The sequence below is a fragment of the Henckelia pumila genome, chromosome 3 (assembly GCF_033568475.1).
Source record: "Henckelia pumila isolate YLH828 chromosome 3, ASM3356847v2, whole genome shotgun sequence".
Lineage (NCBI taxonomy): Eukaryota > Viridiplantae > Streptophyta > Magnoliopsida > Lamiales > Gesneriaceae > Henckelia > Henckelia pumila.
The window spans coordinates 67,006,301-67,021,340 of record NC_133122.1 but is presented as its reverse complement, the minus strand read 5'-3'; the positions used below and the strand labels follow the sequence as shown (position 1 = coordinate 67,021,340).

Below are 15,040 nucleotides of genomic sequence, written 5' to 3'. Positions count from 1 at the left end.
GTTCGATGCATATAGTTATTGTTGTAAGATCAATTAAAGTTTATGGGCTTATACGTGAATAACTATGTATTGTGGGTTTTCTATTAAGTTAAATTCAAACTAAAGTGATCAATTAAGGTTTTTAATTATTGGGCTTTAATGACATGGATTTTGATGTGTAGAGACTAAATTGTAATTTCTGTTTTTATGATGGACTCAAACTGAAATATTAGACATAATTAATAAAATTATCTATATAACGTGGTTATTGTCTCAGCGTTTCACGTTCAACTATCTCTAATCCTCATTATTAGAATAGAACCAGAGAAAACAAAAGGGCTCTTAGGAAGAACGCATAGATTTGGAAGATCAACCGATATTGTTCTCAAAGATTATAAGAATTATAGTTTCTGGTACACTTCTGCTTCAGTTTATAGTTTTATTCTTTATAATTTGACATGATGATTCTGACTATAGTTAATTTTTCCCCTAACAAATGTAATTTTATTTATCCACATATATATATATATATATATATATATTTAAATTAAGATTACAATGGGGGATGGGCCGGTTTTCTTGTTTCATTTTTTTTTGGATTCAAACTCAAATCTATTATACAGGACGTGCTTTCATTTGGTTTGAAACATATATTATAATATTAATCCTTTTTCTTTTTCTTTTTTTTTAAATGCCTATATATAATCCATTTCTCTCAATATTGTTAATATTCTATACATCCTTTTTTTCTTGGGCAATTTTTTGAAATTTTGACAATATAATTGCAAAATTATAGAAATGTTAATTTTCCGACACTTGTTTATTAATATTCGATTTAAAATAATGGGTTATTTTAACTCTTTTGTGAATTATCATGCCTCATATTTTATCATTAATGATTCTAAAAGCATATTACAAAAACAAAAACTAAACAAAACCTCAAGAATCTTGAATTAAACCCAAATTAAAGAAACTCGGGCTACTATGTATTACTTGTTTTCTATTCGAGATTTAATAACATGCATGCTCGAACAATAGCTACCATCGCAGCATTGACATGACACCGTTTGAGGCTTTTTATAGTAGCCGTTGTCGAACACCCTTATTCTGGGATGAAGTAGGGGAGAGACAGGTTGAGGAGCCTGAGTTGATCCAGCATATTGTGGATAAAAGTGAATTGATCAAGAAGAGGATCAAGACTGCACAGGATAGACAGGTCAGTTACGCCAACACCAAGTGCAGACCTTTGCATTTTGAGACAGGGGAACATGTCTTCTTGCAAGTTTCAAACCTAGAGAAATAAAATTCAAGTCACGTGGAGATAATTTTAAACAAGCCGAGCTCATTAAAAAAATATTTGATTCGTTATCGAATTTATCGAATTTGAACCGAAGTCGAGCTCAATTATATTTTTCGATAGTATGTAAACGCAAGACTTGATATTTTATTATCGTGATATAATTATAAATGAAAGAAATAGATTTCGAGTTTCTCGAGCAATATTTGAATAGCTAGCAAAGATGTTCGGTTTAATTCAGTTCGTTTATACACTAATAAAAATGTCTGATTCATTCCAGAACCATGGACATATTTTCTCTTGGTCATTTGCATTCACCTTCTTTACATTTTATGCATTTGACACTCACTACCTTTATCAAATATAAAAATTATAACATACAAATGTGGGGAATGCAATTAACAAAAAATGCATAGGAAATGAATGCAAATTACCCACAACATATGATGTAAATTATGGGTCCATTAATAGAAATTAACTAATTACACGAGCTAAGCCACATGTCCGCGAAACGTATCGTCATTTGTCTCCTCGCTAAAAGTTACATATGATCTTGTCGGCATAATTTCATAAGGAGTTGATATTTACACTCCATTTTTTGTTATTTGCACTTTACTTGTAAGTAAATTAGACACATATTTTATACATGAAGTGAAGTGTAGATAACACAAAATGAAGTGTAAATATCAACTCTCAATTTCATATATGCCACAATAATTGGTGGCCGAAATAATTGAAAGCCAACCAATATTTCTTCCAACGTGAGTTTTGGCTATTCAGGCGTCTCGACTCCCGAAAATTTTTTTTTTTTTTTACGAAAACTTGTAAAAATATTATTGCTTTTCCCTTTATGGAGTATATCTGAATGCAACAACAATGGTCGGTAAGACAGTTTTACGAGTTTATATATATGTTATACATTTTATTTCGATAATATTGTATTTATTTTATGGGAGAGCTTCTTACAAGTATTTATCAACTTTTCCGTTAACAAAAATTTAAAATTTTGTGAAATTTTGTTAACGAAAAGCTGAGAAGTACTTTCTAGAAGCTCTCTCAAATACTACCTATGTATTAGGTACTTGTTTTTCTATTCGAGACTTAATAACATGCATGCTCGAACAATCTTTGGTATGTATACAGTATATATGCATTATCTGTATACTGGCGACCGAGGCACACGCGATGCGTGTGCGACGTTTGTACATGAATATTAAATAATTATGTTACAAAATCTTGTTTTCTTCTTATGATGATCAGAGCCTAAAGCTTTTGCATGAGACTTTCCTGTGTTAAGAGTAATAACATATCCATGGAATTCACCGACCTGGGAGATAGGTGTTGAATGTTGATGTATTTTTGGAGCTTCTCGTTTCTTGGTAAAGCCACAGGGGTGATTGGTTGTTAAAATCAATTCCAATCAATTCCTAGATGACAGCATGCCTTGAGCAAAAACAAACCATGTCAATTAGTTTTCAACTTATGAGTCACAGAAGGTTTAGAAAACTAACATTACTGAAAATAACTGGTCATTTAACCATCGGAGCTTTTGAATGCAATATGCACATCGATCCATGAAATGACAAAATAACCACTAAAATACTAAAAGGTGAATTATACTTGAAATCCCAGATGAAAGAGACAAATTTTCTCATATATATCAAAGTCTACAAAGTTTAATGACAATATTAAGCGCGGAATCTTGGGATTTGAAAGAAATATAAATGAAAAGTGATAAAAATTAGTTCATCTAAGCCGGAACACATAAAATAACTATTGACTTTCCTCTCCATCTTAGATTCCTCATATTCATATATATGTCAAATTTATTCCTCTAGATAGATTCCTTAGAATAACTAAACTGGATGAGAATCTCAAAATCACCCAAGAGCCAATATAATGTGTAACATAAGCAACCCAAATAAATAATTGAAATTGAAATTGAAATATTTTAGTTCATGTTTAAAATAGGCCTTGCATCTTCAGGGGTGGGAGAAAATCATTTTTACTAGCAGAATATTTTCATTCATTTAGACTCGGCTTCTTATGAGAACAAAGATAAATTGACATTGATAAAACCACATAAAACAAACAAAAAGGACATGGAAGGAAGACTATATGAGTAAATACTGAAAATCGTCCCCTGCACTTTAAATATCTCAATAATATAATGGATGAGTCGAAATAACATAGACTCATCAGGTTTTACAAATACATTGAACAACATTATTTACTAAAGAAAATTGTAACAGATAAGAACAAACCGGTATTTTTCATTGGCGTTTGTTTGAAACGGTGATCAATAGGAATGAAAGTAATTTAAGAAAATATTATTTATCAAAGAAATTAATTTAAGAAAAAGAACATTCACCTTAACCTAACTTATTGTAAGAAGGGAAAGGTTGTACGCCAATCGTCATGCTTTCCGAAAGTAATGTCCTAGAATTGAACAAAACAAAGCAGCATGGCAGCAAGTTTTTTTATATGAAAGCCAGCTGTGCAACACATCCTTTAATCATTGAACATGTAGGCATAATATTTTATCATGGAGTAAGAAAATTTTCTATAATAAGGTCTATCAGATTTTTTTTATGTAGTCCGCAGATGAAAATAGTAGTTCTCCTAGTGGTAACAGTTGAGTTAATTAGAACATGACTAAAGAGAAAAAAATCATTTTAAAGCATAAATAAATATATGAAAATAACGTATCACAATGAATTGAAGTTGAAGCAAAGCTGAGTCGTTTAAGCTTAACCTTCATTTTATTGAGTTGCCTTTGTTTACATCAACATGTCATCAAATTTAAAATACTGAATAGAAACTAAATTGAATGTGTGAACAAAAGCAAAACAGCTTTTTGTATATTGTTTTTGAAATGATGCTTCGAGGAATTGCCACAACAAGTGCTATATTAAGGCAAATAACAGTCCTTTACGGTAAAAATTTTCATCAAAATATCCAATAATTAACCAAATAACTCTAATTTCCAGTAAATGAAAGCAAATAACACCCATTGAGCGAAAGCCATGAATAAATAGGAGAAGAGAACAATAACACAATAAATTGAACGACATAAATTTTGGTGGCTCTAATGGTGAAGTTTCTTTCGATGGCTCTGATGGTGAAGTTTCTTTCAAATATTTCATAAATATCTTTTAACTTCCACCATTTCATAAGTTCATCTTCTTGCAAAAAATTGTATTGAGTTGCATTTGAAAACACATTGAAAGAAATTGGAAAAAAAAAACTCAAGTAGTTTGATTTGAATTTTCTATATATATATAAAAAAAAAAAAAAAACAAACTCATGTAATATTGTGCAGCAAGGAGATTTTGAACAGTAGTCAAGCATAAGCAATTTTGTAATTGTGAAATAAAAAAAATAATGTGTACAAACCAAGGGAGTGAAAATTTAAAATTGAAAAAATATGTTTACCGAGTTTGCAATGAAAAATAATTGTGATATGATCACCTACTAAATTCAGAAATAAAGTTCAGAATGCAACAAATAGTATGTGAAATATGACACTGCGAGTTTACCAGTTTTAATAGACATTGGTCTCCTTAAAGCATCTCCTTCGTTTAGGATATTGGTCTCCTTAAAGCCTCTCCTCTTTAAGCCATCCTATATGGAGAAATACGCAGGCATAAAAATATTTTGATTAAGTTAATTGAAGATGCTCGTTAGGTAGTAGGTTATATATGGGGTGAAGTTGTGAGTTAACCTAGGAATTCAGTTTCAGAAAAGAAAAGAAGAGCAGGAAGGAAGAAATTTATCTTTGATTGAAACCCAATCCATGCAGACAGTAGAATCAAAGTCAATGTCGTAAGAATTAAGTATAACCAAACACTACAAATAATAGATATGCAACTCCTAAAAAAATAGACATGTAACATTTTTCCTCTTATCTCTTAATATTCAAAATTAATTAATCTTCGACTCGAAATCTAGATAGGCTTGAAATTTTTTATTCCTATATTCTGGTATAAAAGTTTTTGCAACAAAATGGACGATAAACTACATTTAAAAGCGCACCGAATAAAATCTGAAAAAAAAAACTCACGAACTACTTGGATATAAATAGTATTTGTATATAATATCCAAAAGTTAAATAATTCAACTCATGAGAGTAGTTAAATAATCACGTTCGTCTCTTCAGAATGGAACTTGAGTGTGCTGCAGAATGCCATGGGGCATGGCTCATGAGAGTAGTTATTATGAAAAACAAAAACTCTATCTATTAGAGTAAAAAAAAATTATTTCTCTTTCACACATTTTATCGAACAGTTTGATGTTAATTTAATGGTGATAGCAAATTACCATGAATGAAAGTACATAGATTTCTCTCAAAACAGTATAACCTGAAGGGAACAGGAGAAATGCATACATGAGTGATGAGATTAACTAACTGCTCGCATAATGAAATAGAGAAGACGAACGTGATTGGAGCAGTTTTTAAGAGTTGGAGTGATTGTGGTCCGTGAGACATAAATTTAAGGTTGCACCACATTCAATATGAGGGTCAACAGTGGAAAATTAATTTGGTGTCATCTACGTACCAAAACGGTTAATATTTGATGCTCAACTTTTATAATATTGTATAGATACATCAGATTTTAATGTCATTAATAATTTTAAGCATAAAAAATTTAATGCCTCGATTAATTTTTCATTCTTGGTGTTTTTTAGCAATGCTCAACTTCATAACGATAATATATCTTTTTAAGCATTCCGAATGAAAAAATTGGCTAAAGCAGCATAAACTAAGTCACGTTATTACACTAAGACCCCATTTTAATTAATCGGAGAAACAAAATTCAATTTAAACCAGTCAAATTATGTTATTTTCTTTATATTTTTTACTATATATAATACAAGAGCACTTTATGCTAAGTATATATGAAGTGATATTGTCGTTTTCAGGGACGTAACCAAAATTTTGCTAAGAGGGGCTAATTTTACATTAGAAAAATATGAATAAAACTCATAAGGTCAATATACATATTAGATTTATGTTAATATTTTATTATTCATATATTTTTCAACTTGTTTATGATTTTAAAAAAAATTGAATATCAATCATGCTAGTAATGACACAAAATTTTAATATATCAATATCCTTATAAATATTTTCTATATTCAACAATGAATTTATTTTAATAATTAAATTATATTTTATAAAATATTTTGAAAATTTGATGGGTTAATGAATCAAAAAAATTTCTCTTTAAAATAAGTTGAATAATTGTTTTATATTTTATAAAGTATAATTTTTTTAATGGGATAATGTACATAATTATAGATTTACTTTGAATTTATGATGTTATTTTGTACTCAATAGCATATAATGTTCAATATATTGAATGTTCCATGAAATGGTCTATATAAACACAAAATTTAGAAGCCTAAATATTTAAATAAAACTCATATATATCAATAAATTAAAAAATTCAATCAATTGCAATTAATATATATAATTAACTCAATATATATATATATATACACTAACTATATGGGCTAGGCTGGGCTTCACCATATAGTTCCGTCACTGGTCATTTTAGATTTGCTTAGAATATATCATATATATATATATATATATATATATCTTATCAAACTAACCATTTTATAGTATAATAACATTTTTCTTTGTTTTTTTATTACATTTCAATTTCAAAAATTAATAATTTTTATTTTATACCTATTTTTTATTTTTATAGAATGCAGAGATTGAATATTTCACAATCCGCTAGTATGTATACGAGGATGCCGTTTGGAAGTAGTAGCTAGGAATATATGCGGACATAAGGGCTGAACATTTCAAAGCTTCATCCTCTAACCTTAATTTTTTAACATAATATATTAACTAAAAAATGACTCAATTCCATTGGTATATACGCCATTGTCACAAACTTACGAAGTTAATTTATTATTTAAGGAAGTACGAATAACTCAATAAATACCTAAACCATTAATTAAAATTCAAACCAAAATGAGACAACATTTTCCTCAGCACTCTTATAATCTAAAGAACATGACCATCTCTGTGAATCTAATTGCTATAAGTGTCATTCTATTTTTCAAGCCTGTTACAATTTCAGCACAAAAACACACATCGTTCTTTATATTCGGAGACTCATCTGTCGATCCGGGAAACAACAATTTTATCGACACGATCCCAGAAAATCAAGCCAATTACAAGCCTTATGGTCAAAATGGCTTCTTCAAGGATCCGACGGGCCGGTTTTCAGACGGTCGGATCATCGTAGATTTCATTGGTACGATCGAAATACATGTACAAGTATAATATATATGGTGCTACTAAATTGGTTCTATAATTTCGTATTAATTAATATTTAAATTGTTTGTTTAATAGGTGAATATGCTAATTTGCCAATAATTCCTCCATTCTTGGATCCATCTGCTGATTATAGTAATGGAGTGAACTTCGCCTCCGGAGGGGCGGGCATTCTTTCATCCACCAACCATGGTCAGGTTAGTCATGTATTGAAAAGCACAAATAAAATTAAATATATAATTATCGATTTATTTATATTTGAATTATTACGGTCGGATTCGGGTCAGCCCTCGTGGGCAACAATTTATTTAAAATTTCTTTTATCGATTTTTGTTCACATACTTTTGTTTTGTTTTTTGTTTTAAAAGGCCATTGATCTCAAGACTCAACTAAAGTACTTTGAGGATGTTCGCAAATGGGTCGATGGAAAATTGGGAAGCTCGGAAGCAGAGGAAGTGATATCAAGTGCGGTTTATTTCTTTAGTATGGGAAGTAACGATTACTTGGGTGGCTATCTTGGAGATCCTATGATGCAACAACTCCATCACCCCGAGGAGTATGTGGGAATGGTTATTGGGAACTTGACTCAAGCGATTCAAGTAATTTAACTTTCGGTTTTTTTTTTTTCATTTGTTGGACCTGTTGAGGTATCAACGAATCAATCTAGTTCGAAAAATATTTTATCCGTATTCGAATGTGTCCAAAATTTTTCTAGAGTTGAATTCGAGTCTAGATTATTTTGTTCAATAGTTCACGAGTTACATGCAAACTTGAATATTTTTATTAGCTAGTATGATATGATTAATTGAATGAAATCTTTCGGTACGTTATTTTAGATTAGTTCGACGAGCTCTAACCAACCTTGTTCAAATATTTTGAGTTGTGCTCGAACTCGAGTTTTGATTCTAATCAAATTTCAGTCTTAAAACTTTCGAAGTATATTTTAACTCGATTTAGTTTATTTACTCCTTGATTGGGAGTTTCACTCTCTGGATTATCTTAATAACATGGCCTACATGGGTGGTCTATACAACAATTCGGGCTCCAAGCACAAAATCCAATTGATTCTTTAATTTACTAAATTTTATGTTGTACTCTACAGTGGACCTTCATTCTTTGAACTAATCTTAATGTGGTCCAAACATGACCCCAAAAAACTTAAGAACAACCTATTACTCTAAATGGTTTTTATTCTTTTTTGCAACGATACATCATAATTATATATTCTCTTGATGATTCAATTGTGCAGGAAATATATGCAAAAGGTGGGAACAAATTTGGATTCTTGAGTTTGTCGCCACTGGGATGTTTACCGGTGCTAAGGGCCCTCGACCCTGAAGCCACGGGAGGGTGTTTGGAGCAAGCCAATTCTCTTGCATTAGCACATAATAATGCACTTCAGAGCATCCTGTCAAATCTGGATCACCTGTTGAAAGACTTCAAGTATTGCAACTCCAATTTCTTTGATTGGATTCAAGATCGAATCAACAATCCATCTCACTATGGTACACAATTAGTTATATTTAAAAAAAAAAAACAAAAACATACAATTTGATTGTGTTAAACAAAAATTTTCTAGAACTATGCTTGATTGTTCAAGAATGTTGGTGTATTGATTTGTGTCCCACATAGGTTGGATAAATAACCTGGCCCTCTTTATATGAACAAGAGCAAACCTCACCTCTTGAGCTAGCTTTTGAGGTGAGTTAGGTCCAATTCATTTCTTAACATGGTATCAAAGCCCGATTTCCGTTATGTGTTGGACGGCCCATAGTTGGCCTCACTCGTCCCACACGCTCCAGTTGTTTCATTCCTGGGCGTGAGAGAGGTGTGTTCGTGTATTGATTTGTGTCCCACATAGGTTGGATAAATAACTTGGCCCTCTTTATATCAACAAGGGTAAACCTCACCTCTTAAACTAGCTTTTAAGGTGAGTTAAGTCCAAATCATTTCTTAACAAAGAATAGTTCTTGACATGTATATGTGCTTTTAGTCAATCATACGCCCTTTATCAAAATTAGACATATATTTGGTTGTGTTATCTGTGAAATTTTTGAAATGATAACATCAACTGAAACATGGAACTTGTATTATGAGTTATGACGTTATCATTGATTATAATTTTATTATGAGTTATGACGTTATCATTGATTATAATTTTTTTAAATATATATATATATATATAAATTCACAATTTATTCGATTATTTTTAAATAACTATTTGTTTGATCACACCACTTGAAGTGCCCAACCAAATAGGTTTTTGATTTCCTGACCACCAGCTTAAATTTGTGGATCGCAATGAATTTTGTATGGATTGAAGTCACTTTCAAACGTGAAAAACATGAGTGAACTTTCAAGATTAATCTCGTTTTCATGAGACATCTAGAAAAGATGAATATAGACCATTGCTTTTGTACTACGATATTAAAATATCTTTAGATTTAGACCCAATTAAATTTCATCTAAAACATAAATGATTAAGATTATCAATCTAGATCTAACTCCACCCGAAAAGCTAACTTTAATGGAGAGATTGCCCAAGTCTTTATATACAACTTTTAATGACTTGATCCAGCATCTAACATAAATCATATATTGCAACGACAATATCCAATTGTAATATTTGGATCTTTTTTTTCTATAATCTCTACGGGTACCTAATTGGATATTCGACGACAGATGATTTTTGAAATTATATAATTTTATATCTAGTACATTTTTACTCTATGCTAAAATATTAATATTTATGTTATTCGAATATAATTTAAGTTTTTGTCCATTTGATTTTAAAATTCCGGTTACTCCATCGTATACGAGTCTGATTTCAACTCCACGGGTATGATAAAAAAATATGTGTAGGTTTGAAGGAGGGTGTGAGTGCTTGTTGCGGTTCCGGGCCTTATGGAGGGCTCTTCACTTGTGGAGGTACAAAGAAAGTGACTACTTATGAATTGTGTGGCAATGCAGATGAACATGTTTGGTGGGATTCTTTTCACCCAACAGAGAAGATTCACCAACAATTTGCAGAGTCTCTATGGGCCGGGCCCCGAGCCGTTGTCGGCCCATTTAATCTACGAGATCTCTTCTCGGACGAGGAGGATACCATCGCTGATCTAATTGATAATAATCTGGAAAACAAGTTCTCATTTTGATGTATTTGGTTACTAAAATAATTTCACTATTTTCGGATAATTAGTTTCGCTTTTCAAGAGCTTTTCTTGAAATTTATAAAGCATTTATCTCTCTCATTATTATTTTTCATTTTTTCTTGAAAAGCATAGGATGATTTGAATTATTGACAAAAAAAGTACATGAGCTGGTCTCACAAAAACGGGTTGATCGGATCCATACTTGCAGTGTGAAGTAATTTTAACATAAAAAATAATATTTTTCATCAATCAGACGAAAATCTGTCTCACATAATTAACTCGTTAAAATGTTCAAATAAAAATTTATGTGAAAAAAAATATTAGGGAAAAAAAAAAAAAAAAAAAACCGCCACATGAACCATTTAGATTTCTACATAACTTCAAAGATGGTCATGACTCATATAGTGACATTTGAAATTTAGTCATTCGTACAACTGAATAAACAATTAACTTTTAACTTTCAAAAAAAATAATGAAAGTTACATTTCATGAATAAAATAATAGGTTTGCCAAAATTTTAAAATTTATGTAAAATATCAGGCCCCATAGTGCACAATGGTTTCCTTAAAATATAGAGAATTAGTGGCCTTTGTGTAGGCCAAAATCTGGATATTCCTAAATACCACAGAATAATTTTTTTTTCCCAACTAATTGGCAACTTGGATAATAATCCTACTCATGCTACGACCCCATTTGGTACGTTGTAAGCATGGAACTTTAGATTCCATCATATTTGTATTTCTGCCCCACGCCTAGGCAAGCATCTAGAGCTGTCAGATGGCCCGGCCCGGCATGATCCGCGGCCCATTTGGGTTCGTCTCCAAACGGGTCATAAAAACCTCAACCAGCCCCTTCCCGTCCCGCCGTGGGTTGCGGGCTAGCTCGCCAAAAAATTAAAAAAACAAAATTAATATTTGAGATTGAAAAATATATATCAACAATGTTACATAATAACAAATAATAAATTTTACAATCAAACAAATCATGTAAAATTTTGATGTTAACTATTATATTTTGGATAAAAAGTCACATTTCCAAATAATATGAATAATATAAATAAATATTTAACCACAAAAAATAATAATGTAAGATATTAAAAATATATTAAATACTAATTTTAAAATTTTAAAATCACATTATTTAAAAATAAGTGTTTTTATGCTCATAATTAAAAAAATTAAAAATTTTATTTTTTTAAAAAACAGGCGGACCGCCTCGCCCCATCTCAACCCGCGGCCCGTTTGGGCCTCTAAACGGGCCAGTAAAACCTCAACCCAACCCACCAATTTTTCATGGCAGGGCGGGCTAGTCCGACGAACCCGACCCATTTTGACGACTCTACAAGCATCGGTACCAATAATTGTCAAGTGATGTTTGGATTGTTATGTTATTTAATTTTATATATATATATATATATATATATATATATATAATTCGATGCACTTCTTAAATTTGAATCATTAGTGTCAATTTTTTGATCAGAAAAACTTGAAACAATTCTTAAATTTGAATCCTTAGTGTAAATTTCTTGATCAGAAAAACTCTTATACACATATAATTTTGTGAGATGAAACTCAAATATGATCCATGAAATTTTTTTTCACATTACGTGGTTCTAAATCTAAATTTAAATTTATATAAACCCATTATTGGTAGACTAGTGGCCAATAGGAGATAGTTGCGTATAATAATTAATATTATAAATGTTTTAGATCCACTCGTATTTAAGCAAAACCATTTCGATCCCTTCTAAGTAATTAATTGTGTGCGAGGCTAAATTTTTATTTATTCAGAAAACTAATAAATTTATTTTGACCAAGCAAATGTAGCAAAAGATTTGGTGAGTTCCTAGACTGCAAGAAAAAAGAGAACATTGTTGTTCCGGTAAATCAAGACAATTCCTACCAGCGAATCTAATGAGGTCTTGACTCAATGGTTAAGATTGAGGTTCTGAGATCAACCAATTCGTCTGAGGTTTCATTTCCGCTGGCTGCAAATAGTTTTCTTAATTTATTTAGATAAATTTAGAAGTTTTTTTTGTAATTTTTTTGCTCGATATACCTAATTTATTTAGGTAGATTTAGAAGTTTTTTTGTAATTGCTCTGTTCGAGATAAGCAAGTCTTGAGTTTACGCTCAAATCTTGTTTATAGTGCGAGTAGTTACTTTATATCTCTGTAATCTAGATCAAGATTTTACTTGTACTCTAAACAACATTCTGGTATCACATATCAATTTTATGAGATGAATCTCATATTCGACTCATAAAATAATAGTATTTTTTAATATAAAAATATTACTTTTCATTGTAGACATGAGTATGATCGACTCTGTTACATAAAGCCTACTCTTTGTGTAAAAGTCTTTTAATCAACAATTCATTCCTCACATACGTCAGTCAAATGTCAAACAACTTCGTTTCGTATTGGATTTCAATCCTACAAAAATACATTCCTTAAAACAATTCTTGTAATGTTTGAGTTTAGTATACCTAAACCAAACGTAAGGGTCGGTCTTTGTTCTATACATTATTTTTTGGTTGATTAGTATTGAAGGAATTTTAATCGGTTTACCGAGTCAATTATATTATATCATATTCTACTCCAATTATATATTTCTTTCGAGTATTTAAATAAATTGATAAATATATTTACTGCATATATACACGTCGTATATATATGTACTTCTATATATATATTGATTTAGCTGTATATAAATTTACATATAATTAATTAATTAATTAAAGCTAGATATTTCATAAGAAAAACTCTTCATTTATTTTTTCTTTCAAAAAAAAAACTCTTCATTTATTTTTTATTAAAAAAAAAGAAGAAAACTCTTGATTTGTTTGGAAAAGTTAACACGTCTCCAGTAATCAAATAGAACAAAATTTTGACCGGCTAATTCTTTCAACTCCAGGGTAGTAGTCGGTCAACGATACTATAGACTAGTATTCTGACTATGGATGTATTGTGTATTTATATAATTTATTTTAATGAAAAATAAATGATGAAATAAAAAATATAAAAATGATATTTTCATATATAAATATTTATCAAATAAAATATTTGAATGTGACATTCAAATTAAATAGCTATCAAAATACAAAAAATTAAGGGGACATATGTCAACACAATAAATTTTCCCTCATACTAAATATAGTATTAAATTAATTATGATAAATTTTACATTGGGATCAGGATCATGACACATGCAAATATTTCAAGTTTAATAATATAATATAGATTAATATGTGTAGCCAAAAATTAATATTAATTCTAACCATTTATTTTACTCCATTAGTCCATTAAAAGAATGTAAGTTATTGATTACTTAATGTAGATTATATATTTACAGAGACGATATTATGTTTTCCTGCTCTAACACAATTGTATTAATTTAAGTATTAAAATATTATCTTTCTCCTTAGAGATAATCTTTTTTTTTTTCGACTTAAATTGCTCTCATGTGATATAGATATTACACTTTGTTTTCTTTTGTTTTTTTATTTCAATATTTCAGATTGTAGTTTAATCTCTCGATAATTTTTTACAACTATAATATTATTCTTATTTGAATATAAATCAAATTAATTACAAAAATATTATATAAACACGCAACACATGCATCAATACACTAGTATACATTAATGCATGACTGATTTTCTCATTGTAAAATTCTTCTTGAACAATCAAATTTCTAATCTATACCAGGGATGGATGGTCAAAATTGAATTTAAGATGTCAGAATTCGATATATATAAGAGAGAGATTGTGACGTCTAAAATCCAATCTACTAAATCGCATGCATTAATTTAATAAATATTAGGATTTTTATTTTTAAGTTTAATTGATTCAAATTTTTTATCTGAATTATGTGCTATCAAAATATTTTATTATTTATTCAAATAATTTTTATTGTACTAACTATTTATTAATGTTTTTAATTATTTAAGGTTATTTGTCAAAATGATTTTTTATTATGCAATTTAATTATTTTAATATTTTAAAGGTTTAATCTTGCATATTTAAATGATTTTTAATTGTTCAGTTTATGATTTTAAATGATTTTTAACTGTTTAGCTTATTTGTTTAAATATTTTCGAGCGTCCAACTTATTTATTTTAATTAGCCTAAGTTTAGCGGTTAGTTATTTTAAATTATTTTAAGTTATTTTAAATGTCTAGCTTATTTATTTAATCCTTTTTAATTATCTAAATCATTTTAAATGTTTTAGACTTGTTTATTCAAACCTTTCTTTTTATTTGTCCAAATTATTTTAAAGATTTTTATTTTCACTTGTGTATTTATTTAAATTG

At 29.5% G+C, this 15,040-nt stretch overlaps 1 protein-coding gene and 1 long non-coding RNA gene across 3 annotated transcripts; one reads left to right on the top strand and one right to left on the bottom strand.

The window, feature by feature from the left end:
- Positions 1–2,420: 2,420 nt before the first annotated feature.
- Positions 2,421–5,805, bottom strand: LOC140893524 (uncharacterized). Of its 2 annotated transcripts, none has more exons than XR_012153180.1 (4): positions 5,597–5,805; positions 4,816–4,900; positions 3,648–3,715; positions 2,421–2,719 (listed from the first exon to the last, which is right to left on the bottom strand). It is a non-coding gene; the product is annotated as an uncharacterized lncRNA (long non-coding RNA). The 2 variants fall into 2 exon arrangements; XR_012153181.1 differs by having other exon boundaries at positions 5,664–5,796.
- A 1,502-nt stretch (positions 5,806–7,307) lies between these two features.
- LOC140888944 (GDSL lipase-like) lies at positions 7,308–10,726 on the top strand. The gene is made up of 5 exons (XM_073296639.1): positions 7,308–7,551; positions 7,650–7,768; positions 7,940–8,170; positions 8,821–9,076; positions 10,434–10,726. Exons 1-5 carry the CDS (start codon positions 7,308–7,310, stop codon positions 10,724–10,726), a joined length of 1,143 nt encoding a protein of 380 aa, XP_073152740.1.
- Positions 10,727–15,040: the final 4,314 nt, after the last annotated feature.